Genomic DNA, 13,689 nt, shown 5'->3' on the forward strand with positions numbered 1-13,689 from the left:
GGCTGAGTCTCTTACTGAAAGAAGAGAAGGATGTATTGTGTCAGATTGTTTCACCTGAGGGACGACGTATGAAGTCACTTGTCGAAGGATCAAAAGCAGATGTAAAGGTCTGATACACACAAGCTGGTACAGAATGTCAGATGTAACATGGAAATACCTATGAGTGTTGGCATTCCGTAATTGGGAGGTCAAACGATCAAACCGAATCAATCATGTTGTGTTCAAGTTGAAGGAGCTGATCGTTCAGGCAGTTCTCAGGTTTGGCTGTGTTCTTCTAATGGTCGGGATTAAAACTACTCGGGCAATGAGGTCATTCTGAAAGGTATACTGATTCCCCATCAGACATCCTATGCTGCATTTACCGATTTTTTTGTTACTACTGCTCTGAATGTGGCACCCCTCTTCGACCGGCAGTCAAGCTTTTTTTGAGGGTTTTTACAAACACTGCATGCTGACTCTTCCTTCTTCTTTACCGTATGCCGAAAGCAGTCTTACCCGAATACCCCAGCGCTTCGGACTGTGACAACGTATGAAGATACACAACCCGATTGTCTCGCCGAAATGGCCGAATAAACAGAAACACGCCAACTAGACGCCTTGCTGCCATTTTAGAAGCTTCCAGTACTGGTAAGTGTGTGTATTCGTTAATTACGGGCGCAGATCTTGGGCTGATGTAACACATCTCGATGATGCAGAAAGTAATCGTTATATATCACAGGATCAGATATACAGTATACATGCTTTCTATTTTGATTTTACCGCTTAGTTTACAGCACCATGCCAAATCATTTGACTATTCACAGGTCCGATTCGCTCATGGTATCCTTTGTGATGTCATTACGGCTGGCGAAGGTGTAATCCTCTCCGTGGACGTCGATTTCATGCGTGGCTCGAAGATGAGAGAGGATAAGAAGGGGTCTCACTCAGTGCAAACAAAAGACATTCTTCGACACGAGGAAATGAGCAGGTAAATTGACGTTTCCCAATCGTGCCTCTGTTCATCGGAATACTCAAGCATTTAACCTGGTCGTGCTTCGGACCAACAGATTTTGGTGTCACTGTCTACTTCTCAATGATGCTCGACGATATATAAGAGTTCTGGACGGTCTCAGATTCCCCTGCTCCGGTCAAATCCCAAACGCCCAATCACTTCAAATAACCATAACAACGTATAACTTCACACATAACCAGAACAAATAAAAATTCATCATGAAATACGCAAAGAAATGTTCGCGCAATTATGATAGCTGGTGCATCTGTGATGGAAATGAGGACGGAGAGAACGAAGGGAGTGAGTGAATCGTCTTTTCCCACTATGACAATTATGATTACTTTCCTCTTTTGGTATTGGACCTCAAGTCTGTGGTAACATAGCTACTCTCATTAATCCTCACCCCCATGACAACCGTTACCCTTCTGCCAAAGTCTCACGCTTCTCGCGGCTCTCCGCTACGATTTAAATGGTCGCTAAATAAGAGTTGTTTACTTTAGGTTACTGCCACTGGGTTTGCACAGGGGATGGTGCGGAATTCTGTCTGTACTGTCTGCAAGACAAGCCGGATGATGCTTGATGGTATTCGCCTACGCAAAAGCAACATTGTCAGACAGTGTATGCGGTTGAGGATTATGGAGAAAATTGTTCAGAATGATAGATTGTCAGATATAGGCATCCTTCATGCATTCATCGTCTAATACTAGCCTCCGATCGAGTGTACATTCATCATTCCGTCAGCATGCCCTCTTCGAAGTCTCTGACCGAGGTGATCGTGAGTCACAGTCCCTTCTGAGCCTTTATCATGTCATGATCCAATCAACACATACCTAAGTGAAGTTGAACGATCCTTGCGTCGGTACAGTATGAATGCTACATCAACCGGTGTGGCACCACAGACTATGTCAGAATCAACATTCGTCGTGAAGTTCTTGCCCAAGCTACATCAAGTTGTGTTCTCTCATGCAGATAGTTTTGGTCCAACACATATGAGAGACGATCAGATAGTGAAAGAGACAGGCCGAGGACGCCGAAGACAACCATATATGCGATCCGCGCGATCTCACAGCCACTTGAGGCAGACATTACCCCAATGGGATCAGCGTAATGGAACACGTCTATGCTGTCCTCTTCCGATAGATTATGCGATCCGAAGCAAAGAGTTATTAGCGAGGTCTGAGGGTGTCAATTACATGTTCGTCGTGTTGCATCGTCACGGCCAAACCCCAATGATGCTACTGATTGATTATATGGAGCAGGTAAAGTTGAGCGTTTCGTTGTAGTCTTTCACAATTCATTCACGGTGGCTTTAGCAAGATCATAACGTCACAGTCGTATCGTCTACAGTACTATCAGACATATCAAAGTATTCACTATGGTTCAAAGTGGAAATTACCACAGAAACCATAAAGAGGAAGATGACAGAGAGTATTATGTATGCTAGGGGACGATGAAGGGAACAATGAAGGCGGTGAGTTATCTCACTTTGCACTTCAATTCCACCTTTGCAGAGTGTCAGCTTTGATCTTCCATACGAATATCTGGCCGCTGCTCGAATCGGCTGATATTCTACATTGCGCTCTTAGGATACTGCCAATGGGAAACGGAGGAGGACGGGACCGAGTATTGTAAATACTGTGAAGGGTATAAACCGGATAATGCCCTCTGAATGACCTCTCCATCCAGTGGATCATCAATTCCCAGTGGTCCACACCAATCTTATGGCTTGGAAGATATTTTCGGGCATTGACGGGCATTGATTAGTCAACAGAGGTGAACGAACGGTGAATTTCATAGGAGGAGAGTGTGGCGATGAAACGAACGTAGTCCTCTTTGTGGTGTAGCCGTTACTGTTCTATGTGGATGAATGGATACATGATCATAAACTTCGGGTCCAAGGATGCATATCCCATCTTATACGCGATAGTCTTCTACGAGTCCTTGTTTCGATTTTCGCCGCTAAATGAGCTTGCCCATTTTCCCAAAAGTGTAGTGAAGGTAATGGTTGCATTGTTGTACAGTATGCCGATCATGTGTGCGCCGTTTCTGATCAGACTAACAGACTTGAATTGATAGAAAACGGTTGAACCCAATGTGCAATGCTGATGGTGGATTGGGGGCGATGACACAGTGTCAGTTTGAATGTGGCAGTCAATCATTGAATGCATTTTCTGTGCATGCATACAGATATGTCCTTCGATGAGAAGGTTACCTGATATTGCGTTTTTCCCCTCCATCGTCGCATCTGCTTCTATCACTCGTCTTAACAGCTCACAACCCCCAAAGCGGCTTAGGCTAACCAAGAGAGGTAATCGTTTTCGGGGAGAAATGGGGTCTGAAGCAATAAATCGCAATTACGCGAGAAAAGTTTGATTGTGTGTTGTATTTCAGCATAGTAAGAGAAACTTCTTGTGAATTACTTGGATAGCTTCCGGACCTTCTGTTCTCTCAGGAAATGTTTTATTCACTTCGATAATATTGGCTGTAAAACTTTAAGGTTATCTTGCCATTGAAGTGTAAAGCCAGCACATACCGACTACCCAATTCGCTTCAGAAACATTTGACTCGCAAGAGAACATCAATTCCTGAACCTTGAAACCCAAAGAAGGGAAACTCCTGCCAAAGACATGGACTACAAGTATTACGTTTGTGAGGGTGATGAGAAGGGGGGTAATGCAGGACGTGAGTCGGCTACAGTACCTCTTTCGTCTTTCGCCACCAGCTACGTTATATGCTGATTGACATCAGTTCCAAATGCACATAGTGTACTGCTACTGGGTTGACGAAGAGGAGGAAGATGATGATGGAGAGTACTGCTATTACTGTGGGCAGTACAAGCCAGATGATGCGATTTGATTTGTCCTCCACAGGTCAACTTATCGGGGTGTAGGGTGAACTTACGGAATGGTGGATCGTGTATCTGTTAAGTGTGATCGTTGAAAAAGCTGGAGAAATGGGTTAGGAAGCAGTTTAGAGTGGATTTTCTACAGATTGTATCTTTTGGGTTGAATAGTATGGATATCATTGTCGCGCTCAGTCTACAAAAATGAGAGAACCGGGTTGATTCAACAAAAAGTTCGTAGTATCCCGACTATCTGCATGATGGTGATGTGCTTCTTCTGAAGGAGGAGTTAACTCATTCCCCTCTAACATCCTGGTATCTCTCATTAGGAACGATCAACTTCGTTTTCCAAGCCATGAAATGAATGTATTCACTGTTTGGGTGCGTACGTGTGTACTGTACTATATGAAGGACCCCTTCTCGTGCTGATAGCTTATCAGGAAAGTGGGGAAGTATGTATTCTATTTCATACTCTACTTTATTGTTCTAATGCGATCAGCAATCAAAAGTCGAGACATTTACAACGGACAACCTAATGCCCGGCTATGATGACAAGTCTGCGGTATGGCGAGCGTCAGGACAGTGCGAGAAAGAATCGTTTATGCTTCTGTAGAAGAAGGTTCCACAATGCCACTAGCCAGAAATCAACTTCGCTTTGGGTAGTCGGTTTTCATTTCGTCATCGTCTCCAAGTTCGCTTTTTACTGTATGCAGCCTTCGAAAAGATGACGTGAGTATAGGTGAGTTGCGTATCTCTTAGAATGACCCCTACGAGTCTGTACAATAATCACGCAGTACAAACTCATTGCGACTCCCACAAATTGTCACCGCCCCCTATTCCCCTTCTGAAAGCGACAGCACAGTAGTTTCCCCTCACTTTCGATAGAAGACTGGAAACCATTCATTCACCTAGCGTATCTATCCTTCCCAATGTCTTCTGCTCACATCCACCATTGCGTATCATCTATCGATGGCGATTTGAAGGATCACCGAGATGTAGTTTTCACCTGTGAAGGTGATGACTACGGGAACAACGAGGGAGGTAAGTCAAGATATTATATCGAATCTGACGGGATGGAATTTCAAGCTGAAGGGTATCGCATCTGATATGGTGGTTTAGGAAAATGTACTTGGAAAACGGGTGAAAATGGGATATACTGGTGTCCATATTGTCAGAAGGATAAGCCTGATAATTACGATTGAATCGAGCAATGTCAATCCGATATCTCAGCTACATATGTACAGTACCATACGATTTGCGTTAATTGATATGATATTGATTGTCCTTCCTCATCATGGTGGATTTTCGTAATTCTCGCATGATAGTGAAGTATCTCCTGTTGACTGGCGATACGGATCTATCATCAATAGTCTACGATCTATTGAAAATCATCGCCCTTTTCCAGCCTTCTCAACACCTCTCCACATATCACCTTCTCCTCATCGCACATAGCCCTTAACATCCCTATCACACCCACTTTCTCATTATTCTTCTCTTCCTTGACTAGCTTCTCCAGCACCTTATCGCGCTTCGTAGCTTCCTTGACTACCCTCTTACAGATCCCTTCTAAAGTCAATAGAGTGGAAGTTTCGTTCTGAGGTGATATATACGTTATCAGTCCTTTTGATATATTGGGTAATTTAGGTGAAGAAGTGGGTAAGTGAAGTAATCGGATAGTCATCAAGAGTGAATGTGAGGGATGACAAGGGGATGGTTGAGCGTGAAGTGTATTTCCTCTAAATAATCGTAAGTCATTGATTAGCGAATGTCTCGAAGATTGTATGATCGAACGATTACTCACCCCCAACAGCCTATATCCTCCAACACTTGCCTTTTCTCTTCCTTATCTTCTTGATCTTGCTGATCCCATAGTTCGTTGATGTATGATGTCAAGTCGACTTCACCATATTTCATATCCAGCCAGCCATTTGTCTGCTCCCCTGCATTGACACCATCAACCAAAGCAAATTTCTTCTCATCCTTTGCATCATTGTCCTCCTTGTCGGTTGAAGGTATCACTTGAGGTATAGGTGATTTAGGTACTTCGCAGAACCCATATTCCGCAAATAACGTCGAGCTTGAATGACCACCATATTCGAAGAGCACTTCGTCATTCGCATCCAATCCTCTATCTGGACAACTCAACTGGAAATCTATCTTATTGGGTAATAGTACTGCGTTATGTTTAATTCCGATGCTGGCGTCGGTGTGCCCATTGGTTTTGCTGGGTAGAGGAGAAGAAGGTGATCCATTCGTATTTGATTTTGCGGTTACTGATGGTTTGCGCGTACGTGATGAAGAAGGTGTAGGTAATTGTTTGACTTTAGGTGTGATGAGTGATTCGTTAGATGAGTGATTAATAAAATCCATTAAGGGGACGAGGGTATGGTTGTTTCGCTCCGATGGTCCTGGTAGACCGAGAGGGATGGAAATGGATCTGGTGTTTACTATATTACAACATCAGTGATCAGTACTTGTACAGCAAATATGCAGAGCTAGGCGATGATAGATGAACTCCGAAGTTATTGTTTTTTGGGTTATTCCGAATCTCTGAGGTGATACTTACCGTTCAACCATGCCCAGAGTATGTGTTCTTCACTTATCATCCCGTCTAATCCCTGACTTTTGAAAGGTTCTTCCTCCTTCAACACATCGCTCAACACCTCATAGTCCCTCTCAAACCGATTCTTGACATCTTGCACTTTCATTTTCGTCGATCCCGATAATCCAATCGCATACAAATAATTCCACCATTCCCATTCTTCCTTTTGGGCCTTATCAGAAGGGCTCACGATCCAAGTTAGGGGATGCCATGGTCTGAATGATATAGGTAGACTATCGATATATACCTGCCAGTCGCTCTTGTACCTCCCTTTCGGATCTTTCGTCAAGGCTAGGTGTAGGGTGAGAAGCTGGGTGGTGTCTAATTTACGAGGTGGATTACCTATTCGAGGTTTTTTCTGTATTGGAGTAAGAGAAGACGTTGAGACTGACTTGGATGTGGTCTGAGGGAAGAGATGAGAGGGTATTGGTGAGTTTGGCAGGAGCGTTAAAGGGTTGAGCATACATGATGATGGGATATGGAAGAGGATATCGCCTTTCTGATCGTTTTATCAACTTTGATTAGCACAGGTACAGCAGAAGTGAGTGGGTACAGTGGGGGGAGGGGGGGGGGGGGGGGCAGAGGGAAGATACTTACTTTGAGCTTCTTGGAGGTTACCAGACCTCTTTCGAGACCTAATTCGAGGCAGAATACCTGGTTATTTACCTGCTGTTGTTGTTGTCATTAGGAGATAGTGAGTAGAATAGCTTGACATACCCGGTACATCCCTCAATGATAGATTCCTCTCGAATCCAGGATGTTTCTCTTCCAACCATTTGATGAGGTCGTCCCATTCTTGTGATTCACCCTTTGTCATCGTTTTAGCCCAGTGTCTTTTCCGTGTCTACCTTATGCGCTGCTCTTTCCCGGATAAACGGAATGTCATGGAATGTTAAAAGGAGTAAGGGGCAATTTATTTATTCTGTAGCAAGATGTATGTATACATATAGTCACACATATACTACTCTCGAGTGAGTCGTTCGTGTGGAGACCCCGCATCCAGGGGTGAGTTGCCGTAAGATGTCAGTGTCGAAGGAAGATTGGAATGTGCGAGATGGATTGTCACTACTATCTTATCAACATGGATCATTCTACACCTTTCTCTCATAGCATAGATCCCCACACGAGGCCGATGGCATTGTAATAGCTCGGTCATCTGCACTTTCACCGGAAAATTAGGACGACAATAACGATATCGATATCGCAATATTTGACGAGGTCATCGCCCGAGAAGGATAACGTTGAATCATGGTCAATCCGAACGAAGATACCGAATTGTATGTTTTTGGCTTTGCTTCCCAGATCATCATCCATTTGATCTGCTAGTGATCATCTTGGGCATATGTCTATACTGACTTGCTGTCGCTGAACAGTAACGACGCCCTCCGAGCACACGGTATCCTCCCTCCCAAACCACCTTCCCGATCCCCCTCACCTGATATACCTTATATAACCCATACCGATGCAGTCCGAGCGATAGCCGCTACGGCAGATACAGATCAGCTGGTGACGCTACTAGAGAATGAGAATCTTGATTCGGACGACGAGAGGATGTTTGAAGATTATCGTCGGAAGAGGATGATGGAGATGAAGAAACAGGAAAAAAAGGGGAGGTTCGGTAGCCTGGAGCCTCTGGCTAGAGAGGATTTCGTCAAGGAAGTTACGGAAGGTAGTAAGGTCTCCCCTGATGGTACACAGGAGGAAGAGGAGGATGATGAGGATGAAGAGGGGGGAAAGCAGAGAGGAGGGTTGAAAGGGACTGGTGTGGTTGTGTTTCTGTATAAGGACTCGTGAGTACTTGTATCTGTTATCACTCTCTGGAGGTTGTGATATTGAACATCGCTCAATGCTATTGTCCAATTCATCTGCCTGATCCGGTTACTGCGTAGATAGTTTGAGGACATGATGAGCTAAATGTCTCTCTTTTACTCTACATAGTGTTCCCCTCTCACAGCATCTCCGACCTCTTCTCCAACAACTCGCCGCTGCACACCCATCCACCAAATTCCTTTCGATTCCTGCTGGCCTGTGTATACCGAACTACCCAGATAAGAATGTGCCCACTCTACTGATATATAGAAATGGGGAGATATCAGGGAATGTTACAGCTGGAATGGGTCTGAAGGGAATGAAAACGACTGTCAGGGGTGAGTACTATTCTCGGCCACGGACGTACAAACGTGAAAGCAGAACGTTCCAATCTATTGAGAAGATTTGCTCTCCATTCCGCATCCTGCTATACCAGAAGTACAGGCTGATCGAATATTGGTTATTTACAATGTATAGATCTGGAAGGTTTGCTGCTATACTACAAAGCCCTCGAAAAACCGTCACCTGCTTTACTGCGACAACAACGAGGTAACGATTCGGATATAGACGATGATGATGATCTGGATGATCATGTCGGCGCTGTAAATTCGAGATCTACGAATATAAGGAGTGGTGGGGTTGGTGTAGGTACAGGTAGAGGAAAGGTGGATAGTGGGGATGAAGATGGGGATGATGATAGTGATTTCGACTTGTAGAATAGTCCAGAGGAACATGTGTATATGGTATGCTATACCACAAAGTCTTGGTGTCGGTAAGGGAGGAGAACGGTCCTCTGGCTCTCATTGCACCTTTCAATCTAAGAGAGAGGAAGCTCGGTGCATCCTTTGGTGCTGGTCTCTGGTCCTCGTCCCACTTCCCTCATACCTATAGCCATACAGAATCGTCTCAAGCGTCCCAAGCATCTGTCTATGTGGATCATCGCCTTTGCTATGCATATCCAATGCTGCATATGACCGCGGACTTGCAATAACATCGTCAACATCGTCAACTTGCTAGGCCCGAGGGGATGGAATTGAATTGCCACGTCATACGGTGATATCACCGGTTATTGCAACACTCGATTGAACCGGACACTGTACTGACATCCATATCAAACAGATTCATACGAAGTATAACACTCGTATACATGCATGCTCCCCTCCCTCTTCTCTCTCTTTCATATCAATGCTCAGTCATCCATAGCAATAGCATATCACCATAGCACTCAAGTCTATCCTCTCATCAGCCTCAAGAGCATTGAGCCGCACGACCACAATCCCATATCCCCTTACTCGCTCTATAGTCACGAGGATCATACCTAAGCCTACACCTCTCAATTCATTTCAGTATCCCCTCCCTTCCCTCCTTTCTACCAGAGACAAGATGGCTCAACGACCACAATCCTCTCCTGGGGGAGAACTAGACTTCAAGGATCTAGTGGTACTCGTGACTGGAGCAGGAAGCGGTATAGGTAAAGTGTCAGTTGGTTGTCCTATCAGAACGATACCAAGCTGATCTGTCTGTACATAACATAGCTATGCCAAATTCTTCGCCTCGAGAGGTGCCAAAGTAGTCATCAATGATGTATCCGACAAGTCTGCTCAGGCAGTTGCAGATGAGATCAAATCAGGTATGGTCAGCATCCCTTTCTATGTCTAACTCGAGTGATTAAGCTGATAAGTGTCATGTATTCAATAGCCGGAGGTACAGCATCAATTGCACCCGGATCGGTAGCAGATGGTCAAAAAGTCGTCGATGCAGCTGTCAAAGCATTCGGTACGGTCCATGTATTGATCAACAATGCTGGTATTCTTCGTAAGATCAGTCGTTATCCTCCAGGAATAGGCTCCGAGCTTACATGATACACGATGTATAGGTGATAAATCGTTCAAGAATATGTCTGAACAAGATTGGGATTTGGTAACCCTCGTACATCTCAAAGGAGCTTATGCTTGTACCAAAGCTTGCTGGCCATTATTTAGACAACAAAAGGTCAGCTCCCCAGTGGCTAAATTCGTGTCGATCGCATAAAGCTGATCATGTCTGTTTCGGTTTTCTACAGTTCGGCCGCGTAATTAACACGGCTTCTGCTGCTGGACTGTACGGTAATATGGGTCAAGCGAACTATTCATCTGCAAAGAGTGAGTTGTAGTGTTGTCGGTGGTGATAGCACGCGCAACTGACAAATCCTTGTCTTCGCAGTGGGTCTGGTTGGCTTTACTCGTACGCTCGCTAGAGAAGGGGCAAAGTATAATATCAAGACGAACGTAATCGTGCCCGTAAGCTGACTTTCCAGGAAGGAGTATAATAGCTTACATGTCCTTCTTAGATGGCTGCATCAGCGATGACTGAAACTATCCTCCCTCCCGATATGCTCAAAGGGCTGAAACCTGAATTCATTGCCCCGATGGTCGGAGTGCTCACCGCCAAGAACGTAAGTGGCATACTTATTAGCTGCCGCAAGGACGGACAGAAGGATAGTAATGCTGATGCACGTGTTGAGTAGGGTCCCGATGTCAATGGACGTATCTTCGAGCTCGGAGCGGGTTTCTTCTCAGAAGTGAGATGGGAAAGATCTAAAGGTAGGTGAATCCTACGCTACTCAGAGGAGGAAATCACCTGTACTGAAACGCATCTCCTGAATAGGTGCAATTTGGCGAACGGATGAGAGTTTTACTCCATCCGCCGTAGCTGAGAAATGGTCAGAGGTTCAAAACTTTGATAATCCCGAACATCCCTTGAACAGCGAAGATGGTGATATGATGGTAAGTGACTAAATATCTTCAATATATCGACGTTTCGCTAAAGACTTTTTTAGGGCTGGGCAAAGACTGCCAAATCACTTCCACCAAACAAGCAAGTATCACCTCCGATCACGTTCAAGGACAAGACCGTCATCATCACCGGTGCTGGAGCTGGTCTAGGTAGGGATTACGCTTTGATGTTCGGGAAACTCGGTGCGAATGTGGTCATCAACGATGTCAGTAAAGATGGGGCTGAAAAGGTTGTCGAGGAGGTCAAAGCTCGTGAGTCCAGCTAGAGGTTAATCCGTGGGGACAAGCTGACAGATTATACAGTCGGCGGGAAAGCTGTCACTGCTGTATGCTCCGCTGAAGATGGCGATGCTATCGTCAAAGCTGCCGTGGACGCTTTCGGCACTGTGCATGTCCTTATCGCCAATGCTGGTATCCTCCGAGATAAGGCTTTCGTCAACATGGATGAGAAGATGTGGGATCAGGTCATTCAAGTACATCTTCGTGGTACATTTAAGGTGAGTGACGGAGCTTAGCATGACTGCAGGTCGCAAAGCTGCTTCGCTTACAGCTGTCAACTCCTCCAAACAGTGCGCCAAAGCTGTCTGGCCCATCTTCCAAAAGCAAAAGTATGGTCGAATCATCACCACTGCTTCGCCAAACGGTATATACGGTACAGTTGGACAAGCCAACTATTCGACCGCTAAAGCCGCTCTCATCGGTCTTGCTCGATCACTCGCAATTGAAGGATCTCGATCAAATATCTTGGTCAACTGTATCGCACCAAGAGCTGGTACAGCTATGACCGCTACTGTATGGCCTAAAGAGTTCATGGAAGCTATGAAAGCTGAATACGTCGCTCCTGTCGTCGGATACCTCTGTTCTGAAGCCTGTGAGGATACTGGTACCTTCTATGAGGTATTTGGTGGATATGCAGCTCAGATGAGATGGCAGCGAACCTATGGAGTATCTTTCCCTAACGACAGGGAGTTGAAACCTGAATCGATCGTGGCTAAATGGAAGGAAATCACAACCTTCGACGATAGAGCTACGAACCCATCGTCTGGTCCTGAAGCTTTACAACAGATCATGGCTAACTTCTCCAATACTGCTGGCGAATCTGGAGGTGATCGTGAGAGCAACGAAGATCCGGAAGATACTCCTGAAATCAAAGAAGCTAAGAAGAACTCGCCTGAGCCTGAAGAATTCACTTATTCAGAACGGGACGTATTACTTTACAATCTTGGTATCGGAGCGAAAGCAGATGAGCTACAGTGGACATACGAGAATGCCGAAGAGTTCCAGGTAAGTTGGACTGAGCTAGACGAATCATCACCGAAGATCAGCTTACCGTTTATCAATGTTGATAGGCATTACCCACTTTCGGTGTTATTCCTCAATTCGGATCATCCTCATCCATGCCAATGGATTTCGTACCCAACTTCAACCCTGCGAAACTACTCCACGGAGAACAATACCTGAGAATTGCCAAACCTTTCCCAACTTCCGGAACTGTGGTCAACGAAGTCAAATTACTTGAAGTGCTTGATAAGGGCAAGACTGCCGCCGTTACTGTTAAGGTTGAGACCAAGGACAAAGCGAGTGGAGATCTGATCTGTGAGAACCAAAGTACGGTTATTCTCAGAGGAAGTGGTGGATTTGGCGGTAAGAAGAATGGTTCAGGTGAGTACAGTTTCTTCGATCTCTACGACTCATGTCAGCTCGACTACTCCGGTCATGGTGATAATTGAAGCTAACATTTATCTGGGATAACAGACCGAGGATCAGCTACAGCTCTAAACACCCCACCAAAACGACAGCCTGATGCTGTGGTCGAAGAGAAGACTACTACTGAGCAAGCTGCGATCTACAGGTTGTCAGGAGATTATAACCCGCTTCATATTGATCCGTCCTTTGCCAGCATGGGTGGATTCCCAAAACCCAGTGAGTCTCCTTCCTCCCCTTGTACCTCTGTCTCAGGCCTCAAGGGCACCGAAAAGCGTAAGAGTTGGTGGTTCGTATCGTTGCTGACTTAATGTATTTAGTCCTTCACGGTCTTTGTTCGATGGGTATCTCAGGCAAACATGTACTCAAGACTTTCGGTCCATATAAGGATATCAAAGTGCGATTCGCAGGGACCGTCATACCTGGTGAGACGCTGGTCACGGAGATGTGGAAAGAGGGTGATAAAGTTATCTTTGGTAAGTTCATTTCTCTGAATAACACCAGATAGGATACTAGACTTATGATGGGACTCTGTGGGAACAGTCACTAAAGTCAAAGAGAGGAACGCCCCAGCTTTGAGCAATGCAGCTGTTACCCTTATTGGCGGTGAGAAGGTCAAAGCGAAATTGTAAGGATTGAGATGTGGTGAGCGGGGCGAGCGGTACAATCTGGGGGAGGTAATACGCAGTTTGACCCGGTAAATAGTATATCTAACTTTCGAGACTCGATTTTCTTCTCTTCGTTGTTCTGAGTTCAATGTAGTTCAGTCATTGTATCTTGAAGCAAATGATGGGTACCAACATCTTATGCAAATTTGTTCGAAACATATTATGGATGTGGTTGATATCCATAAAGGTGCATAAAGAAGATAGTTTTTGTGAAGACTATTGATACATATGTAATATCGCATACATACAGCGTGATGTACGAGAACGTTCCTAAAGGAGCACGACCTTCCTTCTTTCTC

At 45.1% G+C, this 13,689-nt stretch overlaps 3 protein-coding genes across 3 annotated transcripts; 2 read left to right on the forward strand and 1 right to left on the reverse strand.

The window, feature by feature from the left end:
• Positions 1-5,211: 5,211 nt before the first annotated feature.
• Positions 5,212-7,252, reverse strand: L199_007920 (uncharacterized protein; the record flags this gene model as incomplete). The annotated part of the gene is made up of 6 exons (XM_064893606.1): positions 5,212-5,569; positions 5,635-5,765; positions 5,853-6,280; positions 6,400-6,934; positions 7,033-7,070; positions 7,153-7,252. The coding sequence occupies 6 exons, from the start codon at positions 7,250-7,252 to the stop codon at positions 5,212-5,214; spliced, it is 1,590 nt and encodes a 529-aa protein (XP_064749678.1).
• A 431-nt stretch (positions 7,253-7,683) lies between these two features.
• On the forward strand, positions 7,684-8,960 carry L199_007921 (uncharacterized protein; the record flags this gene model as incomplete). The annotated part of the gene is made up of 4 exons (XM_064893607.1): positions 7,684-7,712; positions 7,809-8,225; positions 8,374-8,582; positions 8,722-8,960. The coding sequence occupies 4 exons, from the start codon at positions 7,684-7,686 to the stop codon at positions 8,958-8,960; spliced, it is 894 nt and encodes a 297-aa protein (XP_064749679.1).
• Positions 8,961-9,627: 667 nt separating this feature from the next.
• Positions 9,628-13,354, forward strand: L199_007922 (uncharacterized protein; the record flags this gene model as incomplete). The annotated part of the gene is made up of 16 exons (XM_064893608.1): positions 9,628-9,722; positions 9,780-9,874; positions 9,943-10,059; positions 10,121-10,236; positions 10,307-10,385; positions 10,447-10,523; positions 10,574-10,678; positions 10,751-10,826; positions 10,891-11,009; positions 11,063-11,270; positions 11,322-11,515; positions 11,589-12,302; positions 12,368-12,680; positions 12,774-12,941; positions 13,043-13,198; positions 13,266-13,354. 16 exons carry the CDS (start codon positions 9,628-9,630, stop codon positions 13,352-13,354), a joined length of 2,721 nt encoding a protein of 906 aa, XP_064749680.1.
• Positions 13,355-13,689: the final 335 nt, after the last annotated feature.

This window comes from Kwoniella botswanensis, chromosome 3 (assembly GCF_036426115.1).
Source record: "Kwoniella botswanensis chromosome 3, complete sequence".
NCBI lineage: Eukaryota > Fungi > Basidiomycota > Tremellomycetes > Tremellales > Cryptococcaceae > Kwoniella > Kwoniella botswanensis.